The sequence below is a fragment of the Hypanus sabinus genome, chromosome 7 (assembly GCF_030144855.1).
Source record: "Hypanus sabinus isolate sHypSab1 chromosome 7, sHypSab1.hap1, whole genome shotgun sequence".
Taxonomy (NCBI): domain Eukaryota; kingdom Metazoa; phylum Chordata; class Chondrichthyes; order Myliobatiformes; family Dasyatidae; genus Hypanus; species Hypanus sabinus.
The window spans coordinates 59316062-59343164 of NC_082712.1; the positions used below are offsets into that span (position 1 = coordinate 59316062).

The 27103-nt window shown below is 41.3% G+C and overlaps 1 protein-coding gene across 1 annotated transcript in view; it reads left to right on the plus strand.

The window, feature by feature from the left end:
• LOC132396805 (cilia- and flagella-associated protein 95-like) overlaps nucleotides 1-27103 on the plus strand; it is a 38797-nt gene continuing 11694 nt past the window's right edge. The window contains exons 1-4 of the mRNA XM_059974754.1: nucleotides 1-1781; nucleotides 3528-3642; nucleotides 7739-7857; nucleotides 13377-13445. Of these exons, the coding sequence (XP_059830737.1) occupies nucleotides 1687-1781; nucleotides 3528-3642; nucleotides 7739-7857; nucleotides 13377-13445 (398 nt within the window). The 5' untranslated portion in view covers nucleotides 1-1686. The remainder of the gene's footprint in view (nucleotides 1782-3527; nucleotides 3643-7738; nucleotides 7858-13376; nucleotides 13446-27103) is intronic.

The following is a 27103-nucleotide window of genomic DNA, read 5'->3' on the forward strand; positions in this document are numbered from 1 at the left end:
GTAAACTTCGGGGATACAGGAGTCCGCTGTTGTGGGGTGAACTGAGGGAGACGGAGATAGGGAGAACGAACTAGGAGTGAGGGAGAAGATAATAGTCACAAAAATTAACTGGGAGTGAAGGAGATAGAGAAAAGAGGCATCCGAGAGATAAGGGAGGTTTAAGGAGCAACTGAGACATAAAAATTATCTGGGCGAGGCGCAAAGGAACTAAGAAATAAGAAGGAGCCGAGAGAAATAAGAAATAAGACTACTGAGAGAATTGGGAGTGAGACAAAATTGAGAGTGGACTGAAAGAGGAATAAGTAAGAAAATTGAGCGTGAGAAAGCAGAAGGATCTGAGAGGCAACCAATAACGAGGGAGAAGGGAACAGAGAAATAAGAGGGACAGAAAGAGAAGCGGTCTATTGGGAGAATTAAGATTGAGACAGAAAAGGGGTAATAGTAAGATCAGAGTAAAAGGTAAAACTTCTATAAAGATAGAAGAGAAAGGTGAGAGAGAATAAAGCTCACAATTCATAGAGACTCAATATTTGACTCAGCTGAGTAAAGTAGAAAACTGAACGTCAGTGAGGAGAGAAAGGACAACTACACTAGAATACAAGAAAACTGAGATAGGAGATAAGTGAGAAATAAGAAAGAGGAAGTTTTAACTGGGGAGATAGGTGATACCTCAGGATAAGACCAGAAATCTAAGAAAAGTGACAGAGCTGAAAGCTAATTGAGTGAAATAAAAAAAAAGCTGAGACAAGAAAGAAGTGGGAGAGAAAGGAGGCACCCAGGGGAGCTAGAAACTGGTGAGAGACATAGGAGACAACTGTGAGAAAGCTAGGGATAAAAGGGAAAGGAAACAGAGAGGAGAGGCAACAGACACAAGGAAACACTGAGATAAAGGAGAACTGAGAGACAAGAGGAGACTGAGAAACAGAAGTCCGAGAAATAATTATGTAACCTGAGACAGAAATAGAGAAGTGAGAACTAAAAGACACACATCATATTGAGGGATAGGGAGGAGAAAACTGAGTGGGAGAGCTTTGGAAGCAAGATAGAAATGAACAAAGAGAGAGGTAGTTGAGGTTAGAGAAAACGAAGAGAGAATAGGAAACAATTGAGATACAACAGAGTATAAATAGAAAAGAAAGACTACTGAGAGAATTATGAAGATAATTGGATTGAATATCAGAGACAGAGAACTAACTGAGCACGAGATAGGAAAAGGAGGCAACTGAGAAAACAAGTACCAAAAATCGACAGAAGTGAATAGATACATCTGTGAAATATTGAGATAATTCAAAAAAAGAGCACAACAGAAAGTAATATCAAACAGATGTGAACTGAGGTTCAAAATGAAAATAAGTGAAAATTGAGAGAAATAGAAGTATTTGTTGAGAACGGGCAGGGAACAAATTACAGACACAGACAGCAAGATATAGCTAAGGCTTTGTGCTAGAGAAAGTATCGAACAACCAGAAACAGCACGAGGAGTGAAAAGAAATGTAGTGGGAAAGAAGCTTTGAGAGGAATCAGAAGCTGGGAAAGGGGGAAGGATTACGTGAGATAGACAAGAGTATACTGTGAGGAGCAGATTGATCAAGTACACTAAGAGACTGATCAAGTGCTAGTGGTATTTGAGTGTGAGCACACTGGGTGGATAAAAGGGAGAAGAATCAAAAGGGAGGAGACAGGAAAATGAATTTTGGAAACAAATTTGAGGATCGTAAAGGATCTCTTGCTCTCCGCTCAACTCAAAAGACATATGCCAGACCTGTGTTGGTCTGCAACTGGTATGTAATTAAATCTGAAGAAAATCTTATTAAGCCTTGAATGTGTTCAAATGTAAAGCTGCTAAGAATTAATCAATTGTTCTACTAAATCAACTTTGAATGATGTAGAATATGATGGTTCTGGCCTGCTGGGGCTGAAGGGGCTGACGTGGAGGGCGAGGGGGGGAGAGTAGGGGAGGGAGACATATTAGTTGCCTATAGTTAAACTATAAAACAAAATGTAGAAGATGTGTTAGAGAGATATATCAACTAGAGTGAGAGAAAAAATAAGAGTTAATGATGTTTATCTATAAATAGGATTTTCACTGTTAGCCAATAACAAGGATGATGCTAATGATGCTTGTGTGTACATGGTCCAGTGAAGCTGTCAAGGATTTATATGAATAGTTAATAGAACATTCAAAGATGACAGTTTGAGATACACATCCATTATCTTTACAGAGGTACCATCTTGCTAATTGCAAGATTGATATATTTGTGCAGAGGATATTAAACCACAGAAAGTTATCCACTCTAGTCTAAGTACTCTTTTTAAAAATTAGCAATGCTCACCCTCTCTGGCATTGACATTAACTCTTAATTTTTAAAAATGTTCAATTTAAAATAAAAGCATTTTACTTCTCACTTTGGTGCCATCTCCATTTCTGAGAGAAGGAACTCCTCACATTAGTCTTGTGATATCAGCTCATAATTCTGAAACTACTTTCCCTAGTTTTGGGAAACATGGGGAGACATAATATCTGAGTTAAGTCTTCCTCATTTACATGGGCTTCCATGTGCCTCCAGTCCAACACCATTAAGACTGACTTGTAAATGCAATATTATGATTGACATTCATAAACCAAGCTCATCACCTGCTTCACATTAATTCATCGAAGGCAATAAATACTAACTTTGCAATCAACACTCACATTTTGAAAATAAATATACAAGAGGGTTATTTGTTATTGGTCTGTATCCTCTATTCCAGGCCATGATGCACTGCATCAAAACAATCTGGATATTGTCACTTACGACATCATAAGAGATTCCCAAGGCTCTTTCTTAGAACCTTTTGTGATTGTCCACTTTGTTACCACTTATAAATTTACCTCAGAAGAAGCGGACAGGGAACCATGTTTGACATTTCTAAAACATCCGCTCCCAGTGTCATGCTCAACTTGCAACTCCACCTCTGGGATTGCAGGAGCACTGCATGTATAAAAATGATGAAGGAATTCAGAGGGAGAGTTGATGAACATTCCTTTGGTGCTTCTGATGTAGTTCAGCTGATTCCTGCACTGCAGAGGAAGCTGCCTGCACAAGCGAGGTCTTAAGACAAACCATGAAGCACCTCTTTACAAAATGTGCATTGTGGTATTTAAGAAAGTTATAACAGGAGTGTGCATCAATCATTCGGCTTCTAGAGACTGCTCTAGGCATTAATAAGATTAATTCTGGTCCTCAACGTCTTTGTGGCACATTTCTAGCCATCATCACCTCCCTTACCCCATCCTGGACTATGTGTCCGGAGGGTTGACTATTCTGTGGAAGGAAGGCATTTGGATGTCACTGATGTAGAACGTGTCATGAAACTTGCACATAGCAAGATTCCACACAGAATAGTCTTAAATGAGGAGATGGCCTGTCTCTGGAAAGGTTGGACGAGGAGCTAATGTTGGCCCAGGCACTTGGGCAGAATCTCCTGCTCCTCAAAATAGAACAGAAACTGCCCTAATGACTATCTTAATATCTTTTTTTGTGTAGGTACCAGTACAGGGAAGGGGAGCCTAAAGATTATGATATAGATGCAGTACCACGGGGAGAGAAGAAAAACTTGTTCCGCTCAGCGTATAAACGCCTTTCAAACCTTGGTGATGAAGTAAGTAATCAAGCAGAAGTAACAAATCAGCAAGTGGACCCATGTTTGAATTTATACTTGTGCTAGAATGTCCAAGAGCCAAGACATGAATTCAGTTGCATTTATTTGATGCTTTAGGCAAAAGCTTCAATTGTGTTTTAAATGCCTGCAGCAAATATCTGGGTATAACTCTGCATATATAAGCTGATTGTTAATGATTTCTCTTGTTTGTGATGGTAAATGATTTTCCTTTTTAAGAAGCTTTCAAGCTATAATGAATCTCATTGTTGTGTTTTGATTAGTAGTAAGGAAACAGTTGAAATGGAAATGGTGATCGCTGCTTTTCATACTGATGGATCAACAGATAGGTTTGTGGGTTCACACCCTATTCCACTACTTCCCTTCACCATCCAAAGCACACCCCTCATCATTGCCTCTGTAGCAACTGTGACTAATTTGCACTGCAGCAGAGTTTTTTATTCGAATTGTGTTCTTTACTGTATAATTTGTGCATAATTTATGTTTTTTTTCTTGTGAATTTGTCTATTTGGTGCTGCTGCAGCTAAGTTTTTCATTGAATGTGCATTTACACGTCCCTGTGCGTATGACAATAAACTCTGACTTTGACTGAAGGTTTTGCTGTGTTGTTGTATGTGCCATCTAAATTTGTAAAGTGGTTTACTATTGTCACACGTACCGAGATACAGTGAACAACTTGTCCTGAATATAGATCAGTTCATTCCAACAGTGCATTGATGTAATTAGTACAAGGTAAAACAGTAGCAGAATAAAATGAGAGGGGTGAAAAGAGAATGTCTCTGGTGGGTGGGATATTTGATTATGTTGTCTGCTTTACCTAGTGCAGACTGAGCCCATGACGGGAGGCTGGTTTCCGTGATGTGCTGAGCTCCCTGCAGACCAGCTACCTTACCAGGGCACGGTGTATCTAGATAGGGTGCTTTCTATTGTACGTCAGTTAACAATTGGTAAGCCTTCTGAAGAAGTGGGAGCTGCTGAGTTTTCTTGACTGTAGCTTCAAAGTAGTTGCACTAGGACAGGCTTTTGGCAAGATTCACTCCAAGGAGCTTGAAACTCTCAACCCTTTCAACTTCAGCACCATTGATATGAACAGGACACATGCACAGTCCCCTTTCCTGAAGTCAATGACCAGTTTTGTTTTGCTGACTCTTTGAGGTGTCTCCCTTCCTCTCAGGAGGATGCAGGGTAGAGATCTCTAATAATCAGAATAGCAAGAGCCCATTTAGTACTTGGAACCTGTTTTCTCCAATCAGTAAATGTGACTGATCTGTAGGTTAACCAAAAGAGTCTTCATGCACAATGGTGCAGCAAGTAGAGCTGCTAACTCACAGCTTCAGAACCCAGGGTCATTCCAGACATTGGGTGCTGCTTAAGTGTGGAGTTTGCATGTCCCCTCTGTGACTTGTTGGGTTTCCTCTGGGTGTTCCAATTTCTGACCATATCAGTCAGTTTGACTGGCCATTGCAAATTGTCCTGACAAGGGTCTGAACTAGTGGGTGAGGCCCATTTTGTGTCGCTGTTTGCTAGTTGTCGCGACTACTTCCTCATAACAGGCAGCCCATGGGCATGGGGGTGTAACCTGTTCTCACTTCATGAGAGGTTGGCGAAAGTTGGACAAACGTGGGTTGTTTTCTCTTGAGTGGATGAAGTTGAGGAGAGATCTGACTGAGGTTTTTAAGATTGAGAGGCGTAGATAGAGTCGACAGACAATATCATTCTCCCAGGGTTGAAGGGTCTAATATCAGCGGGCATGCATTTAAGGTGAGAGGGGGTAATTTCAAAAGAGATGTGCAGGGGGACTTTTTTACACAGGGCATGGTGGGTGCTTGGAGTATGGTGCCTTTGGTGGCAGAGGCAGATAAATTAGAGACTTTTAAGAGATGTTGGATAGACACATGAGTGTGAGGAAAATGGAAGGATATGGATATTGTGTAGGAAAAGGGGATTACTTAGGTTGCCCATTTGATTACTAATTTAATTGGGTCAGCACAACATTGTGGGCTGAAGGGCCTGTTCCTATGCTGTACTGTTCTATGCCCTAAGGGCAGGGGTGGTGAGCTGATGGGAATGTGAGGAGAATTAAATAGTTTAGGGTAGGTACAGTATAAAAATTACTACTTGATGGTCTGCTTGGACTCGAGCAGCTGCAGGACCTGTTTCCATGCAGTATCTCTCTGAGTCCAGGACTCTGTGACATATCCTTCAGTCAACAAAAAATATCAGCCTCAGATTTAATTTATGTGATTGGCTTGGCAGTGTTTGTCACTGGGGTTAAATCTGATCTGATATTGCCTATGAAGCTGCTTCTCAGTGCTACTGAAATGCAGTTGTTGTTCATGTACTGTACGGAATTACCGTGGTCAGGTCCTTTGTAATTCATTCATTCTGCTGTGAGTCAGGAAGCAATGAGTTCAAAACGTTTATGAGGCTAAATCACAAAAATATCTCTGTTGTCCCTCCATAACTGAGGGTATATTACAGTGCTAGAGGAGAAGGCTTTCAGGATTTCAGGAGTTTCAGAACCAACGTGGAATGATAAAAGTAAGGTCCATTTCAGCCATTATCAAATTAGCCTGAGGCTGTCCTTATCATCTAAGAGATGGAAGCTTCCTTTTCCTACAATTTTGCCATCAGGAGTATCATTGCTGTTTCTTTTCAGCACATTTACTGACAAAGCGAGATTAGGTTTCTTGTCTCAGGAACATCAAGGTATACAGTGAAACACGTCATTCGGACCAAAACAAATCTCTGCGTATTGTGCTGGGTGCAGCCCACAAGTGTTGCCAAATTTCCGGCATCAATATAGCACTCTCACAACTCCCTAATCCCAGTCAGGTGTTTTTGGAATGTGGGAGGAAACCAGAGAACCTGGAGGAAATACACAAAGGCACGGGGAGAGCATGTAATGGTAGGAATTGAATCCTGATCTTCCAGCTGGCGCTGTAATATGCTAACTGCTATGCTACTACTTTCCTACCTGACTGCCACCTCATAAATGCAGTTGTGAAGAGAGCATGGCAGCACACCTACTTCCTGAGGGGTCTGCAGAGATTTGACATGACATCAAAAATTTTGGCAAACTTCTATATTTGTGTAGTGGAGTTGACTGGCTGCATCACAGCCTGGTATGGAAACACCAATGCCTTTGAAAGGAAAATTCCACAAAAGGAAATGGATTCAGCTCATACATCACGGGTATTACCCTCCCAACCATTGAGCACGTCCACATGAAACGCTGTCATAGGAAAGCAGCATGCATCATCAGAGATCTTCACCGCCCAGGTGATGCTCCTTTCTCACTGCTGCCTTCAGGTAGAAAGTACAAGTGCCTCAGGACTTGCAGCACCAGGTCCAAGAACAGTTACTGTCCCTCGATCATCAGGGATAACTGCACTCGCTCGCCATTGGGTTGTTCCCACAAACAATTACCTCACCTTAAGGACTCTTTATCCTGTTATGTTCTCAGTATTTATTGTTATTTATTCACATTTGCATTTGCACAGTTTGTTGTCTTCTACGCTCTATTTGACCTTCCATTAATCCTTCTATAGTTACTATTCTATAGATTTGTTGAGTATGCCTGCAGGAAAATGTATATGTGGCATGTACGTACTCTGATAATAATGTTTACTTTGACTTTGATGCAGAATTCAGCTATTCATTGTCAGATTGAACATCCACATCCTTTGAATGAGGGTCGTCCAGAGATACACAACCCTTTGAGGGGGAAAAAACATTCTTTTCAGCTTTTTCAGAATGGCTGAAACCTTATCCAGGGACTGTGTTCCTTTGGCAGTATGCCTTCCAGCCTGAGATAACAATTTCTCAACAATCTCCTGGTCAGCCCCTCTCAAAATCTGTTTTAATGAGACCACTTTTCATTCTTTTAAACCCCACTCTGTAGTAGTCAATCTTTCTCATTCTCTCCTCATGATTGACATTCTTGATAGAGTAAATTCACATTGTTCCAGCTCTAAAATGCAGATTGTAATTAACTGAAATTAAAGGGATTAATAGAATTATGTTGATACCCCAGTATTAAGAGGCGTCACTAACAGGTTCTCATTTTGTGTTAAAGGATTGGACTACCACTACAGAGTTGTTTATGTCACAAATTAATTTAAAGGATGATTATCGACTGAGGGAAAGAAAGTCATTAATGGACATGAAGGATACCATGACGGAGTTTTTTGGGAGGTGCGTTTTGAAAGGAGTTAAAAAAAAATTCACTTTTAGTAAATGTAATTCTTGAGTATTTTGATTGTGAACAATGGCTCAATGGCTAATTGGTTTATTATTGTGACATGTACCAAGATAAAGTGTAGCAAGACCATTTCATACATAAGTACATCAAGATAGAACAAAAGGGCAAATAACAAAATCTAATGTGCCTTTAAACTATCTCAATTTTTTCTCCTATTAAAAAAGTAATATATAAATAATAGGTCTTATTGTGTACAGAGAAACGTATTGATTTGCTTACTCTTGAATTCCACTGCTAAATCAATTTCCCCATCTCTCCCCCCCTCCCCCCCTCCCCATTGTTCTTGAGGTTGTTTTGATTACAAAGAGTTTGCAGGCTGTGATTTCTGTTATTGTGATCAAGTGTTAAATTGTGTTTGGTCCTGCTCCTGAGGATCACCTTAAGATGTCTGGTGACTTCATTGTCTTCATTGCTCAATGGGCTCTTGCCTCTGAGTCACTATAAGATCAAGGTCCACTCTAATGGTAAACACTAAAATCCAAGTTCATCCTCAAATGATAAAGTTCTAGGAAAGTATTCGGAAAGCTCCTTTGGAGTTTGGGTCTGATCTTTTAGATTATTGTAAAGGACCCTATTTTAAGAAAAGAGTAGGAAATTACCCCAGTCTCTTTGCCAGTATTTATCTTTCCAATTGCAAAGGTTTTTTTTTGGTCATTGTCACACTGCTTTTAGTGGGAGCTTGCTGTGCACTTTAGGCTTGCTATGTTTCAAAAAGAACATTCTCAGCAAAGAAGGAATTTTGGGATGTACCCATACAGTGGTTCTACATACTGTAAATTTGTGCCTTTCTTCTATTCTTCCAATCATGTCTGTAGGTGGTGCTGTAGTTAGGAATTTCGATTCTTGTTCAAACATTGGCTCAGCTTGCTACAGGCAGGCATTGAAATAGTAATTAATTCTCTTAACATAGTGTTCATACACCACCTTCAGGCTTTGTGGTAGAAACTGAAAGCCTGCTCCTTTCCATTGGTAGGAGGCCACATTCTGCATCTCACTTACTTAAATATGGCTGCGATACTTTACTTCTGGGGAAAAAAGGTAAAATTGCCTTTCAGCTATGATTTCGTGAATTGCCCGTAACTGTCTCAGTAATAAAAATAACTCTTCTAGTTTTGCTGTGGTTATATTGTAATGTACACACACATCTGTGCAATGAACCGTCCAATTATAATTACTTTATACCCCAAGGAACTTTATTAGATCATAACAGAACATTTTGTTATCCTTTAAATTGAACCTCTAGTTTTTTGTTAAAGTAGGCAATTCCATGAAACTCATTTAAGGGGAACTTCCAAACCCATGATATTTTTTCCCAGCTGGGAGGGTAGTAGACCCATGGGAATGTCATCATCTGCAAGTTCTCCTCCAAAACACATACCATGTTGAATGCATCATTGTCCTTAATGACTTCTGGGTCTAAATCCAGGCATGGCCGACCTTACAGCATTGTGGGGTATCTTCATGAGAACTGCTGCTGTGTTGTGATTATGTCACCTAGAAAGGAAACCTCCCTCAGTATGAACATCAGTTTCACACTACTAGAAGCCCTCAGCATAGAAAGTATTTGCATAAAGAGAAGCAGTTAAAAGAGAAACGGGTCAAAAAGACCCCTTATTGAAAACTGAGATTTTCTGCTTTCCTGTGAAGTTGTGATCAGAAAGGAGGAGGAAGTATTTGGCATCAAGTGAGTTACTTGAAGTTTATAGGAGATACAGGAGAGAGCGAAATAGAAGTTGGGAGCACAAAGAGGACATGGACTGATCTTGGAGATCTGGATGAAGGAGAATCTCAACAACTTTTCTAAGTGCATAGCTTGGGGAAAAAAAGCAAGTCCCTTTGGGGACCATGAGAGATATCTATGTGCTGAGCCAGGGGATTATGAGCTGGATTCTAAACATATACTTCTTTTCAGTAGAAGGATGTGGAGGATGGAGAGTTAGGAGAGTAGTATGCTGATGTTCCCAAGAAGTGTTAGAGATAATGACATATTAAGGTGAAATTAAGGTGAAACCAGCCTGATGAAATCCATCCCAAGATACAATGAGGGAAAAAGGGAGGAGATTTCTAGGACTGTGGAGATTTAAAAGTTTTTATTAGCCATGGTACTCAAAGACTGGTGAATAACTGATGTTATTCCTTAATTCACAAAGAGCATAAACATTAAGCCAAGAAGCTACAGGTCATTGAGTTTTACATCAATGAAATTATTGAGGAAAGGAAATCTAAGGAGCAGGATTTATGTTCACTTGGAAAGGCATTGCTGATTAGGAGTCAAAGTGGTTTTTTGCAGGAGAAATCTGACAGTCTTGCATTTTTTTTAAAGTAAGTCAAAAAACTGACAAAGTCAAGTCCATAGATGAGGTTTACATGAACTTTAAGCAACCGTTTATCAATGTCTTGCATGGTAGGCTGGTCAAGAAAGTTAGACCACTTGTGATTCAGTGTACATTGGCAAACCACATCCAAAATTTCCTTGCTGATAGGAGGCAGAAGGTAGTGGGCAAGGGGTGTTTGACTGATTGGAAATCTGAAACCAGTGGTGTACTGCAAGGGTTGCTGCTGGGATAATTGTTGATAATTGATGAGAATATTGATGGACTGATTATTTCTGATGACACAAAAATTGATGCAATTATTAGATATTGAATAAATAGATGTAAAGTTGGACAGGGCAGTGGGAAACCAAATTTAATCCAAAAAAATGTGAGGTTATGAATTCCTGGTCATCAACTACTAAGAGAAGCAAATGGCAGAGACATTGGGGCGTAAATTTAAAGTTCATAGGTGGATAGGGATAATAAGGTATTTAGAACTCTTGCCTTCATAGGCTGAAGGATTGAGTAGAAGAATTTTGATAATCCACTTGGAGTGTTGTGTATAGTTCCAGTTGTCACACTACGGGAAGGACTTTGTAGCCATAGAGAGAATACAGATGGTTCACCAAGGTATTGCCTGGGAAGGAGGGCTGTGATTGTAAGAAGAGTTGGGGAGGCTGTTTTTCCCCTCTGGAGTCTGAGTGGTGACCTTATAGAGGTTTATAAAATTGAGGGATATAAATAGGGTAGATGATAGAATCTTTTACTTCGAGTGAGAAGTCTAAAGCTAGAAGGAATAGGTAGAAAGTAAGATGAGGGAAATTTAAAGGAGATCTAAAGGACAACTATACAGAAGGAGTTGTTAGAGGAAGTAGTGGAATCAGTTACAATTTTAATGTTTCAAAGTCATTTGGAGGTGTACTTAGACAGGAAGAGAATAGAGGGATATAGACCTAAGGCTTGCAAATGAGATTAGTATAGATAGACATCAAGGTCAGTATGAATCAGTTGGGCTGAAGGACACATTCTGGTGTTGTAAAACTGTAACTCTATTCCAGATTTCCAGAATCTGTAATGCTTTAAAAAAAATTAGTTCCTGCAGATGGCACTTCGTGTTTCTTTTTACAAAGTTCATTAAAGTTCCTACCTTTCTGTAATGACCTATCTCTGCCTCTGCAGCAGCTGGTTCTTTCCCAAAGAAAGACTACCATCTGTTTTGGTCCTTTTGTCAACAAGTACATCAAGAGTCCAACTCAGTCTTTGTGACACTTTTTGGGTGAAGTGCTGGTGCTAAAAGCATGCTTGGACATAATATCTCCCCAAAGATGTGTGGAAAGTCACTGGAAAGAAACACCTAGTGTGGAACTTTACCTGTTAAGGTTTAGTCTCGATATTGAGCGCACTGAGGATTCTTATTCGGAGTTTCTTCACTTACCTGAACCGGATAATGACTCCTTTTCAGTACCTTATTCAGATTATATGGATCCAAAAGCACCCTTAGCTTATTCGGTTTTATCACACAGTCCTCGTCTCCATTGAAGGGGGATGAAACCTGATTCGTGTTTTTTTTTGTTATGGCTGTCATAGCCATAGAGTCACAGAGCTCGAAATAGGCTTTTCAGCCCATTTACCTTTCTACCAATTACCCTGAATCTTTGTACCCCAATTATTGATCCCTCTAATGATGGGAATAGATCTTCCTGTTCATTTTATATAAGCCTTTGAACTCTACACCTCAATGAAACCTCCACTTAACCTCTTCTATTCCAAAGGAGGTCTCCTGTCTTAACACCGTCCCCATAATTCCTACCTTTTCACTAACATGGTGACACATTTGAACATACAAGTGTCCAATACAATTAAATGTAATGACTCTATCCTTGCATACACCATGTTGGCCAATAAAAACCTTAGACTTCCTGCTTTCTTAATGATGCACCATCAATAACTCTCGGAGACGTGAGGTGAGAGATAGGCTTTTATTAGCTGGAAGAGAGAGCACTATCAGCAGCAAGAGACCACCACACAACATCCTGGAGACTGAGGGAGGAGCAGTGCCTCCAATCGCCTTTATACAGGGGTCTGTGGGAGGAGCCACAGGAGCAGTCAGCGGGGGGGGGGGGGGGGGCGTGTCCAGACAGGTATATGTAGTTCACCACACTTAACCACCTATCTTACCACTTAACCACCTTAACCATCTATCTGTCTTCACACACACGCCAAGATCCCTGTTCTGCCCTCGCTCAATTGTTTTCCCTGTTTTCTTAAGTGAGACAGATAGATAACTCCAGGTCAGGTGGTTTCATCATTCACCAAGGTGTCACAGTGCGCAAGGAACTAGTGCAAAAGGACTATATTTTTGGTGTTATAATGAAGAGCAGATTTAAATATTGCTTGAGATTCCTTCAACTTCTAGCAAGCGCTTCTAACGAATGAATATACAAGCGATTATATAATAGCTGACCTGATGGCAAAAGCTAATTGCTGAACAACAAAAGCTAATTGCTGATAAATAAGTAATCAACAATAGCTGTGAACTTACAAGTAGTGAGATCTCGTAATTAGAGATAAACAAACCAAATCAGGAAAGACAAAACAACCCCAATGTTCCTCTGCAGTTCTCAGTATCCTACTGTTTATTACAGATTCCCTTAGCTGCCTTTGTCCTCCCAAAGTTAATATTCCACAACCCACCAGAGCAATTTCCAGTCATCATTTTTCTTCCCACTTCCCCTTCCTGCAGTTCACTGTTTTCCTTATCACGATCAATCAGATTGCTATTTTTGTATTGCTTGCAAACATTTTCATAACATCGCCTATGCTTAAATTCACATCATTGATAAATACCATGCTATAATATCATTGAATCAACTCCTTACTGCATAACAATATTGGTTCAGAATTAGTTTGTGTGGATTACCAATAGTAAGAAGCCTGGTTAACAATTTAGCAATGGGGCAGATTGTTTCTGGAAATGATGTCAGACTTGGTGAGTAAGCCACACAACCTTGAGGCCTTGAAACAGCTGTGAATATTTGACAACTGATTGTTGTATGGCAATGGTGTGAATAATGATTTGGGTGAGTTTTGTTTTTAAGGTTCTTTAAAAAATTTCAAATTTCCTTTTCTAATTTTAGAACTTCTGGCTGCCCTGAGGCAAACCATTGCAATGCTCTACCAAGACATCATCCAGACCACTTCAAGATGTGAGTACCTTTATTCCAGCTCATTACTCGTGCAAATCACTTGGCAAAGGGAATGATCGGTCACAACAATTTAAGGTGCAAAATTCAAAGAAAGTTTGTCATCAATGTACATATATAACGCTGAGGTTCATGTTCTTGCGGGCATTCACAGTAAATACAAAGAAACACATTAGAATCAATGAAAAACCACATGCAACAAGATGGACAAACAAGCAATGTGCAAAAGGTAACAGACTGTGCAAATACAAAAACAAACAAACAAACAATAATAAACAAAACGTAACAAATGTTGAGGATATGAGATGAAAAGTCTTTGAAAGTGATCCATAAGTTGTGGGAATAGTTCAACGTTGGGGTGAAAGAAGCTATCTCCACTGGTTCAAGTTATAACTGTTCCTGGATGTGGTGATGTGGGTTCTCAGGCTACTGTACTACCTCCCTGATAATGGCTGCGGTGAGAGGAGAACATGGCCTGGATGGTAGGGTTCCCTGGATGATATGCCCAATGGTGGTGAGAATTTTACCTGTGACGGACTGGGCTGACCTATTACCTTTTGTAGCCTCTGTTTAAGGGCATTGCTGTTTTCATACAAGGCCATGATGTAACTAGTCGGAATTCTCTCCACTGCACACCTTTTGAAATTTGTCTAACTTTAGATAAGATGCCGAATCTTTGTAAACTTCTAAGAAAGTAGGAGTGCTGCTGTGCTTTCTTTGTAAAGGCATTTACATGCTGGACCCAAGACATATCCTCTGCAATGATACTAAAGAATTTAACAGAAAAGGTATCTTTTAATTTCAAAGGTAAATGGATATTAAGCCTTCTACGGATGTGGTAGTTAAGGAATAGGTATCTTAATTTCCTTTTGTATATAGGTATCTTAACATCTCAATGTGATGTGAAATACTACATTGCAGATAAGGAGAGTAGAAATACAAGGTCCAACCTGAATTAAATATAGAAAGGAGCAAGCCTGATAAGTAGGCTACTAGAAATCTGTAAAAGTTTGGAGCAATGCAGTGACTTGGTTATTGAGAAGCTGTTTCCACTTTTGAGCCATATGTACACAACAACCAGTAAATGTTCAAAAGGGTGATGAGAAGAGGAAAGGGGGAAGTAATGGCTCATGTGGAAAATAAGTACTAGAAGAATTGTTTCTGCACAATAAATCGTAGGAATGTTCATTGATGCAAAATAACAGCAAAATATCACTTCACTGCATTGACCAATACATGAACATAGGACATGGAATATACAGCACAGTACAGACCATTTGGCCCATAGTGTTATGCCAACCTTTTAATCTGCTCCAATATCAATCTAACCCTTTCTCCCATACAGCCCTATATTTTTTAACCCATATAACTATCTCAGGGCCTCTCAAATGTCCCTAATGTATCTGCCTTTTCTACCACCCCTAGCAGCAGGCTACTCGCACACATCACCCTCTCTGTGGGGGGGGGGGGGTGATCTATCACTTAATTTCCCCCCTATAATTCCTTCCAATCACCTTATGCCCTCTCATATTTGTCATTTCCACCCTTGGAAAATGGTGTTGGCTGTCCACTGTCATTTCCTCTTAGCTTATTTGCCTCTGTCAAGTCACATTTCATCATCTTTTGCTCCAAATAGGAGAAACCCTAGGTCGTTTAACCTTTCCCCATTAGACATGCTCCTTAATTCAGGCAGCATCCCGGTAAATCTCCTCTGCACCCTTTCTGAAGCTGTTTCATTATCCTTCCTATAATGAGAGGACCAGAACTGAATACAGTACTCCAAGAGTGGCCTAACCAGAGTTTCATAGTACTGCAATATTGAATTTAATCCCCCTACAAATGAAGACCAACATATATGTACATTCTTAACCACCCTATCAACTTTAAGGGATCTGTGGGTGCGGACTGCAAGATACTTCTGTTCCTCCACACTGTTCAAGAATCCTTCCATTCACCTGTTACTCTGCCTTCAAGTTTGGCCTTCCAAAGTGTACCACTTCACACTTTTCTGGATTAAACTCTATCTGCCTCTTCTCAGTCCAGTTCCGCATCCTATCAATGTCCCATTGTAACCTACAACAACCTTCCACAACACTACCATCTGCAGACTTACTAACTCATCCTTTCACTTCATCCAAGTCATTTATAAAGAGTAGGGGTCCCAGAACAGATCTTGGTCACTGGCCTCCAGTTCGGAATTCTACATAGCCAAGTTTCCTTGGATCCCATACCTCCCAACTTTCTGGATAAGTCTACCATGCGGTAGATATATTTAAAAATGAATCTCAGGGTTGTATATGGTGACATAAATGTACTTTTTACTTTTGAACTTCTTGAACTTGTTTTGGGGAACCTTGTCGAATGCCTTACTAAAATACATTGACACCACCTGCACTGCTATATTTTCATTAATATATTTTGTCACATCATCAAATAATTCATTCAGGCATGAGAGGCACAACCTGCCCCTCATAAAGCCGTACTGACTATCCCTATTCAGACCATGTAAGACCATAAGATAAGATATAGGAGCAAAAGTAGGCCATCCAGCCCATTGAGTCTGCTCCACCATTCAATCATGGGCTGGTCCAATTCTTCTTTTATCCCCACTCCCCTGCCTTCTCCCCATACCCTTTTATGCCCTGGCTAATCATGAAGCCATCTATCTCTGCCTTAAATACACCCAATGACGGCCTTCACAGCTGCTTGTGGCAACAAATTCCACAGATTTACCACCCTCTGACTAAAGTAATTTCTCTACAAATGTTCTAAGTGGATGTCCTTCAAGCCTGAAGTCATGCCCTCTTGTCCCAGCCTCCCCTACCATGGGAAATAATGGTAAGAATTCTCTCCAATATCTTGCCTACCACTGATATTAGACTAATTGGTCTATAATTACCTGAGTTAATCCTATTACCTTTCTTGAACAAAGGAATAACATTTTCTGATATTACTTCTGTGGCCAGTAAGGACAGAGAGATCATCACCAAAGGCACAGTAATCTCTTCCTTTACCTCCTGCAGTAACCTGGGGTATATCTCATCTGGCCCTGAGGTCTTATCTATCCTAATCTGAAAATGGCAGTGCAGGCTTGAAGGGCCAAATGATCTACTTCTGCACCTATTGCCTATTGTTTTCTCAAAGTCCCAGCATATCTTCTGTAGAACAGTCCCTTCAGCCCACATGTTGTGCTGAACCAGTTAAAATAATAATCAAATGGCTAACTAAACTAATCTCTTCTACCTACGCAATTTTACCTACATATACTTTCATTTTCCTCACATTATGTGCTTATGTAAATGTCTCTCAAAAGTCTTGAATGTTTCTGCCTCTACCACCATCCCAGGCTGTGAATTCCAGGCACCCACCACCCTTTGTGTGTAAACAAACAAACAAACTTGCCCCTTAGAAATTAGACCCTATCACCTTAACTGTATTAGACAGGTATTAGGCATTTCAGCTCTGGGAAAAAGGTACTGCCCATCTGCTCTATCGATGCCTCTCATAATCTTAAGTCTTTATCAGATCACCCCTCAGCCTCCGCTATTCCAGAGAAAACAACCTATGTTTGTCCAACCTCTTGTTATAGCACATACCCTCTAATCCAGGCAGCATCCTGGTAAACCTCTTCTGCAGCCTCTTCAAAGCCTTGACATTCTTCCTTTAGTGGGGCAACCAGAACTGTATGCTATACTCTAGATGCAGCGTAACTCAAGTTTTATAAAGCTGCAATATAACTTGCTGACTTTGGAACTCAATGCCTGGACTAGTAAAGCCAAGCATACAATATGCCTTCTTAACTACCCTATTGACCTGTGTAGCCACTTTTATGGAGTTATGAATGTTACCCTCAAGATCCCTCTGCTTGTCAACACTATTAAGAGTCTTAAATGAGAGATCTATCACCTGACAGGTTCATTGCAAGTACTAGATCCAGTTTGGCCTCTTCTGTCGTCGGTCTGTCCATGTATTGTGTCAAGAATCCTTCCTAGATGCACCCATCTAACTCTTTTGCACTAAGGATGTGCTAATCAGTATTGGGGAAGTTGAAGATACCCATGACAACAACCCTTTTATTTTTGTACCTGTTGTGTCTGTTGCTATTGGGGTGGGGTCTACAGAATACTCCCAACAGAGTGATTGTCCTTCCCGGTTTCTGACTACCACCTACGCTGACTCAATAGACCATCCCTCCACACTGTCTTCCCTGTAAATCTGTAAGTGCCAGGACAGATTAAACCAAAACCATGTGTGAAAATCATAAAATTAGATATTGATTTAAGATTAATATTACACTTCAATACTACAACTCGTAAAGTATTGATCTTTGGGTTTAATTTGTAATTTCTTTTTGATGCTTCTCTGGTTTTTTGAGATGGTGAGCAGATGGTCTCTCTTCAGCTCCTGGCTCAAGTGCTGTATTTAATTTCCTCTGACCCTTTTTAAATCCATTTCTGTTATTTCCTTCTGACAGAGAATTATATTGACATTTTTAGTGCATTTAACTAAAATTGGTTCTACTAAGCTATTTGTACTCCACACAATCTTCTTCTCACCCTCCTTCATCTTTGACAGTGTGGAGGATGACAGGTTATTCAGAATGATAAAGTGGTACCTTCAGCATCTTTTAAACCATTCTTTGTGGCCTTGTTATGCACCCAGCCTCATTGAGATGAAGGCCGTGAGACCCACTAGGAATCGAGTGAGCTTGGTAATTAAATGTAGCTTCGCAAATTCTTCTGTCATTGTTGCTTAAAACCAGTGGGTTGAGAGGGGGAAATGTTGACTGGTAAATCAACAAGTTTTTTCCCTCAGCAACCCTGTCTATAAAGCACAGCGGTCACTGTGAGTACAATGTTATCTGTTGCTGTTGTGTGGAGAGAGCCACACAGCATGCAGATAATGGCCTGGATTTGACACAAAATACCTGTAAAATCATCAGTGTTCATTAACATTACATAGTGGCGTCAAACTAACTTTATGGGTTCTCTGCATATTGGAAAAAAAATTTCAAAAATAAACCTCATACTTGCAAGAGATACAAAGGCACTACAGGGCTTTCTGTACATTCGTAGTGTCGTGAGGTGCATATGTCATTAAGCTAATACATTCTCTGTGCCAAGCATGTGGCCTCTTTAGACAATGCACACCTGAAGAATTTGTGGGAGTAGTACACAGTGTCCACTCCCTCAATGTCATCAGGCAGCAGGACCTCAGGTTGCAATCCTTCCCAACAAGCACTTTGTGTTGACTACACCAAACTTCTGTGTGTCCCTCAGAACATGCCAGATAGCAGTTTTCCCTTAAACATCTCATTATACAGAAAGACTAATAAGTTTTGGGCAGACCAAAGGGAACTTTTCAGCAAGTTAGTGCATAAAGTTGTCCCACAGTTGCCATTGGCTGCTGGTATTTCTTGTCGCAGTTGCTTTCTGAGAATGAAGTCTGATGTTATAGCAATCCCTAACGTTTAGTGGAGAATCTGCACTGACAAACAGCACTCGCATATATCTCCATCCATGAACTGCGTTTCCACTGGTTTCAATAGAGAGAAACACTGGTCAGATAAGTAATAGTTCATTTAAACGTTTTAATTTTTTAAAAATACTGAAATAATTTGGGTTATAGCAGTTGGAATGTATTTTCCTGGTCTTTAATATCAGCATAATGGTGAAGCAGGTAGTGCTGATAACTCACAGCTCCTTGATTCTGATTTAGTCCTAAATCTCCGGTGCTAATATAGGGAATTTGTGCATTCTCCAAGATTGCTTGAGTTCTTCCCAGGTGCTCCATTTTCCTCCCTCATCCCAAAGGTAGGCTGGTCGGTGGGTTAATTGGCCACTATAAAGTACCCCTGGTGGAGATGGGTGGTAGGAGAATCAGAAGGGAGAAAGAAAAGGCATCTGGATGAGAATAGGTTTGCAGTGGACTGGGATTGCTATGAGTGCTGTTATTGACCCATTGGGCTGAATAGCCTCTTTATATATTGTAAGGAATTATGAAAAATAGATTCACCATAATGCAAACTCTGGCATGGATTGCCTACAGAAATGTTGAGAAATTGGCTACAAGTAGATTTAAAAGGCATGCTACTTATACACAGAATTGTGCATGAAAATGTGTGTATCCAGTTGGGAACTGGATGAAGGACTCACCACGTGCCTTGTGTTTGCTGTGATGGAACTCTACTCATGCCAGCAGTAGCCCGGCTGCATATAATACTGCTACTGGGGTGAGATAGGCGGGAGGGGAGGGTGCATAGTGATCTTGTGTGTGTGGAAAGGACTCTCTCCTTTTAAGCTCCAACTGATGTGCGTGACTTCATGCCACGCTGATTTGCTGGAGATCAGAACCTACACTTTCATATAGTGTATATTAAAAGGCTGCTAGCAGTGGCAAAGCAACCAGCAAGGATATTTATATAATCCTGAGCTTTCTACATTTTCAGAATTTATCTTGGCTGCACCTCCGGGGAGATGGTTTTCCACTATAAAGTACCCCTGGGCACAGCTGCTTCTACAGGGCCAACCAAAGGTGTTGTTGTTTTTTCACATGTATTTGTTGTGATTGCAAGACCCTGCCGGACATTAAGGACTTGAAGTACCACAGGTTGACCCCATCAGTGAGTTGCTGATTGGTGGAGAAACTGAAGAAGGTGGATGGGTGCAGATCATGCTGCTGCCTGCTGCGGGGAGATGTCAGTGCACAGAGGCGGTGTGAGGTCTAACAGCGAGTGATCATCTTAATTGCTTTTCTTGTGATTGCAAGTTCCTGTTGCACTTTGGTAATGTGGAATGCTGCAAGCCTGATTCATTGGTGAATAGCAGGGGAGCTGCATAGCCTCAGTCATAGTGAGGGCCAGGCCTCTACCGTGGTGTCACCTGTTTACTGCTGCCCAGTTAGTGCTGGAGGTGGTGTGGTGCGACATCCATACGGGAATTGGTGCTGCTCTCCAGTGTTGGCTCGGCAGAAGACAAGATGTATTGTGTTCGACGGCAGCAGCTGCAACATTTATGGACTCAGAGACTTGAACTACATTCTTTTATTGTGACTGTGTGTGTGCTGTGTGCTTTGTGCTGTGAATGACTGTTGGTACTGTGTTTTGCACCTTGGCCCCAGAGTAACATTGTTTCATTTGCCTGTATTCATGTATGGTTGAATGACAATTAAAGTTGAACATGAACTTATTTCCCAATCCGAATTGCCTTTGAGAGCATGATGACGTGGTCCTTCTATTGAAGGTATATGTACTGTGTTGTTGGGTAGTGAGCTCTAAGAAGCAAACCTAGTGACAATGAAGGACTGGAGATGTCCAAACCAGCATGGTAAACCTGCAAATGCTGGTATCCATGTTGGATTAGCCTAGGCAGGGAACTGTATTGTATTTTGCAGATTATACATGTGGCGGCCACTGTGGGTCGTGGTGCAGGGAATTGGTGTTTAAACTAGCAAATACAGTGCCATCTATGTGGGACAGTTTGTCGTGGATGCCGCTGAAGGTCTTGAGAGTTGTTGGAACTGCACTCATCCGGCCAAATAGTGAGTATTACATTATACTCTCAACTTGTATTGAGCATGTTGGCATGTTCAGATAGCCACTGTATTAATGCATCAAGACTAGTTTCAATGTACTGATGGTTACTTTAGGATATTGCTGCTGGTATTACCTCCATTGTGTTGGTCTACTGCCCTGGCAGTGCGACTGTTCAAATCTAGGCAGGGAGTTAAACACCTTCTCAAAACTCAGATGAGTCAGAAACATCCTTCAAGGTTTAAATGAAATTTTACTTGTGAAAAGATACTGCTATTTCAAGGGCAAATAAAGAGGGGATGAAGATGGATATCTTTCTACCATGTGATTCAAGTTGAATCTGATTTAATCCACATATGAGATGATATAAAAAACTGTTTACATACAAAATGATCTGTGCCTTTTGCAGCCTGACCACTCCTGCCTGGCATCCATAGGTTGTCAGCTTAACTACTGAAACTAAAAGCCAAATGATCATTTTATTAAGTTTTGGCAAAAGGACAGCTTCAGAGTCTGGTCTTGAAAACAGTCTTACTACACAGTTTTTACCCATTCTCTTTTCGAAAATGTCAGTCTTGATGACACACTTGCTGATGGTGATGAGAAGCAGAGTGGTGGCACAGTACTCACCCAGAACGACAATTGGGTGAGGAACTGTATCTCTGAAGTGAGTTGTGCCCTCTTAATATCTCCCCCAACTTGCAGTAGTTCCTCAGAGTCAAGGAAGGAACAGAATTCAATAAGGTAACTTTGGATTGGGAGAGGTTCCTGTTTTGTGAGACACGTACCTGCACGTACCTGGCTTTGAACAGCAAGAAGGATTCTAACGTTTACCCAATTCAGTTGCTCTGCACTGAGGGGTCGCTTATAAATGTGCCAATCACTGCAAAAGTCTCCTACAATTTTCTCTTCATACAGATATTGTCTCACAGGGTCTGAAATGGTTTGGGTGCCCATTCTCCAGCACTGCTGAGGCAGATTTCATCCACTATGACCCAACTGTGGTCCAGTCATTGGGCATAAGGTGCATCGTGCTGACTCTGTGCTGGTCATGTGCTTTATTTGTATGGATGGTGTCTCTGACAAGCAGTAGGAGAATCCCAGCAAAAGAATCTTGTCAGCTGTGTCCTCAATGATGTGAATGACAGTGTGCAGCTTCAGGGGTTGAGATTTTATCCCTGTTGTTGGGAACATGGCTGCACTCAGTGAGAGTTAGTGAGGGTAAGCAGATCTCCTCTCCCATTGACTCCACAACAAATCCACTGATACTTCCAGTAACTTCTGATGTTCCACAACATGTCTTTAGAGCAGGGTTTCCTAACCTGGGGGTCCATGGACCCCTCAGTTAATAGTGGGGGCTCCATGGAATTAAAAAAAGTTTGGGGAACCATGCTTTAGTGTCTGGGGAAGTAGTCTCATCAGATGGATGCTCTGCTGGGAGTGTGCTAGAATCGGTAGTAGCCCAAGGTGCTGGCCCTGAATTTACAGTTCTATCTGGGTCCTATTCTTCTGAAGAGTCAATAGATTCTTGGCTCAGTTTCCTGGAGACCATTGGTCTATCTGTGTTCTGCAATGTGTTGTTACTGCTTCTCCAGTTCTCCTTGCTACCCTCCCCAGATTCTCCACTACTGTCCATATTGACCATATTGTCCACATTCGGACTGACTCTGCCCCAGGGCTTCTCTGGCCAGTCACAGCATCTCAAATGATTGTCCAGTGGTGCAGTGAGTGAGGGCTGTGCAGTTGGTTCTGTGATAACTTCAGTTCAAAGGTGAGCCACTGATGCACTTGGTGCACTGTTGAGCCCTTATCTGCTCTTATTAAGTGGAAAAACACTCATGAGTTTAAGTTGTGTGACCTTGGGCACATTCTCACTTTCTACCTCAAATGAGGATTCACCTTCTTTGGGTTTGAATCTGAAGCAAAGGATACAAATTCTGGAGGACTGGATGAAAATTTGGTTTGAAGCAAAATGGGAAGCTGCCTGTTGCCTTGATTTCATCCTCTGTTGAGTAGCTGTGTCGTATTAGAGGGCTGGTGCCAGTGATCACCTTCCCAGAGAGACAAGCATCACTGTCTAAGTCAGATTCCGCTTCATACAACTTTACTTCTGTTAAGGCAGTCTCATCTTCACGGTCCTCCTGGAGCACAGTCATTGTGGCCTCTACGAGCTGTCTCACTGCGCATTTCGCGTTTACACTTAGCATACGTTGCTCTCATTCCTGTCGCTGCAGTTCTGGTGCAGGCCCGTGCTGTAGCGATGCTAATTGTGGTTTTGCTTGAGCGTTGTGAAAGTGCAAAAGATGCAACATGTTTGATCTGGCTTTCAGGTCTCAGTGGTTGATATTGCTTGAATTGGAAGCTGACATTGTAGCAAATGACACATCTCCAGCCCATGGGTGATAACTTTGAAGACAAGTTACCTTCTCACTCTACTGCCCTTGCAGTGCAATGTTTACAGAGCTAGGTATGGAGTTAAACACCTTCTCAAAAATCAGCCAAGCAGGAAGCTTTTCTCTGGGTTATGATGCGATCTTACTTGTGAAAGACTGTTTTAAGTGGATGGGAATGGATGTCTTTCCACACTGTGTGCTTCAAGTTGAAATCCAAATTAATCTGCACAGGAAATGGTATAAGAACCTGCTTACGTACAGGAAGTGATGTTCATACAAAACGGACTGCATACAAAATGAACAGAGGCCAGAACAGTAGAAGTTATAAATGGAATTGTGCCATTATCAGTGAACATCCATACTCTTTACCTGATGACCGAAGAAGACCATAGATAAAGCAACCCAATTGGTAAATTGGTTTATTATTGTCACATGATATTTCAGCTTAGGATGTTAATCTGGAGAATACCTGGGGCTGGAATGTTCCCCTAACCATCTCAACAAGCATCAACTCTCCAACCAGAGGAATGACCTTTGACCTGAGTTTTACCGGAGCTCCATGAGGCTACGCTCAGGCAAATGCTGCCTTCATGTCAAGGGCAGTCACTCTCAGCTAACCTTGAGAATTCAAGTTCTTGATCCATGCCGGCACAAAGGCAAAAATGAGGTTGGAACAGACTGGACCTGGTGCAATGCAACGAGTGCTTCAGTAAGTTGGTTATTGGTGAGTAAGTGCTTCTAGATGGTACTGTCAATAACTCCTTTGACTTTAGCATTGATTAAGAGTAGACTGACTGGGTGGTGAATAGCTTGGTTGAATTTGTCCTGTGTTTTTATGAAGAGGATGTACCTAGGCACCTTTCTATATTGTTTGTGGCTAGATGCATGGCTAATTTTGGAGCCCAAGTTTTCAGTACTATGGGGATGTATGGGATGTCCAGGAAGGGGCTTGTTGTGTTCATCCTTGGACAACTCTCTTACCTTTTGTCCTCACTGGACATTCAGCTCCCACCTGTGGCTCTGTGTAACTATTTGCATGTGACAGTGGCCAGTGGTGGTACACTGCTTCGACAGGGCGAGCTCATCAGCTGAGGGTAGTCAGCAGGCTTCGTGCAACGGTTTTTTTTTCGGACATGCCTGATCGAGCCTGCGAAGTCAGCTCTGGAGGAATGGACAGATGATTTCAGCAGTGAGATCCAGCGGCATGGAATGCGGTTCGTGGAGAGCGAAGGGCATGACCAGGCACAGACGTCATGGCTATCCACTGCAAACAAGGAAGACCCCAGTTGTGACGACTACTTATAGTGCTGGACCTAGACTTCCATGGTTGAGAAAGTGGAACTGTCCCAGCGGCTTTTCTACTTTAAAGCTCTCCCATACAGGTTTTCTGATGCAGTTCACGTCATCTAAATGCACAACAGAAGAATTGCTCAAATCCAAGTCTCATTATCAGATATGATGGACAACCATCTACGACTGGGCTATTTTCTAACTCCATACCCTATATGTTTATCGTTGTACTCAGCTGTATCTTTGAGTGTATCAAATTCATTGAAGATTTGTTTCTATGATGGTGGGGATCTCTGTAGGAAACTGAGGCCAAACGATTGCCACTTCTGACGGGGTATGGCTGCAGCTGGTTCGGACTTGTCTCCAGCCTTCGCATTTTGGACCTTACTGTTGTTGAAGCTGGGGACAGTCTTGGAGCAGTCTTCTCCGTGGGCTGCTCAATTATCTGCCACCACAAAGGGCTAGATGCAATAGGACTGTAGAGCTTCAATCTGATACGTGGGTCGTGCATGCTGCCTAGCAAGCAGCTGCACCATATTTAGTTTTGCCTGGCGCTGGAACCAGCATGCCCATCTGCTTTGTTGATCCCTTGGCTAATAATAGTGGAACAGTGAATGATATACCAGACTGTGAGTGACGGATACTGGTGCTGTACATTTCTGCTGCTGATTAGATGAGATTAGTTTATTTTCATATACACCAGGGGGCAATGAAATTCCTTTCATGCATGAAACTCACAGTGTGAACCATGAACATAGTAATAAAAAATCACAACAAGAATAGGGCAGGAGAATCGTGCAAGGGTCGCTGTGCAATCTGAAGTAGTGCTTAAAGAAATGTGAATGCGATTACAACAGAATAACAGAGAGGTACATAGAAGTGAGTCTGAGAACATGGCAGCACCACAGAGAAGGGGGGAACGGTTCACAACACTGACAGAAGTGTGGGCGAAGCTGTTCTTGAATGATCAATGGTACCTTACGGATACTCAGTGCTCCATTGCTAGTTGCCCAGAAATAATGGCTGCCATAATCCAATCCCAGGTGAAATTGTCTTTATGCATGATTTGTGATCCGAATTGATCCTTTCTTCTGGCATTCAATATTGTCATAGTTTGGACTTCTGGCTAAATATGGGTTCATTGTAATGCTGGAGCCATAAAACTTTGCCATCCTTCAATTGTGTTTTGCGGTGCCTCATGTCAGGCTGATGCCTCTACGCCTCAAAACGTCTCGACCTCCTGTAGTGCCTTGGTATGACTGACGAAGCTGGCTCTGGATTTCAGGTTTGTGATCAAGGAACCTTGAATGTAAGGACCAAGGTCTCCAGAGATGAGCAGTGAATGCAGTGTCCCTGCCATTGACTACTAGTTCTGGCTCCAAAGTGAATATGATTGAAATACTCATCAAGTACAGAACCTGCACTGCATTTGTAAAATTATGTTTTACAGCAGCAGCACAGTGCAGTGCAATAAATTTCATGATACACATCAGTAATGTTAATCCTGATTCTGTGCAGGCTCATCATGGTTTGAGATTGTCCTGCAACATAGTGACAATCAGTCACCCTGCTATCAGTAAACCCTTCTGTTCAGGCCACTCTCGTGTGCTTTGATTTCAATACTTCTCTGTTATTCAAAAGTTCATTTTATTAGCAAAGTATGTGTGCAGAATACAACCCTGAGATTTGTCTTCTCCAGATAGTCATGAAATACAGAAAAACCATGGCAGTTGTTGAAAGAAAAGGCATCAACACCAACTCCACATGAAAAAGAAAAAGAAGCAAAGCTTGCAAACCCCAACCCCTCCTATGCACTAAAACTAACAGATCACACACCTGGAAAATGGCAAAAAAACAGTGACAATAACATCAAACTCCAAACCCCCATCTCATAAAAAACAGTGAGAATAACATCAAACCCCAAACCCCCATCTCATAAAAAACAGTGACAATAACATCAAACCCCAAACCCCCATCTCATAAAAAACAGTGACAATAACATCAAACCCCAAACCCCCGTCTCATAAAAAACAGTGACAATAACATCAAACCCCAAACCCCCGTCTCATAAAAAACAGTGACAATAACATCAAACCCCAAACCCCCATCTCATAAAAAACAGTGACAATAACATCAAACCCCAAACCCCCATCTCATAAAAAACAGTGACAATAACATCAAATCCCAAACCCCCATCTCATAAAAAACAGTGACAATAACATCAAACCCCAAATCCCCATCTCATAAAAAACAGTGACAATAACATCAAATCCCAAACCCCCATCTCATAAAAAACAGTGACAATAACATCAAACCCCAAATCCCCATCTCATAAAAAACAGTGACAATAACATCAAACCCCAAACCCCCATCTCATAAAAAACAGTGACAATAACATCAAACCCCAAACCCCCATCTCATAAAAAACAGTGAGAATAACATCAAAC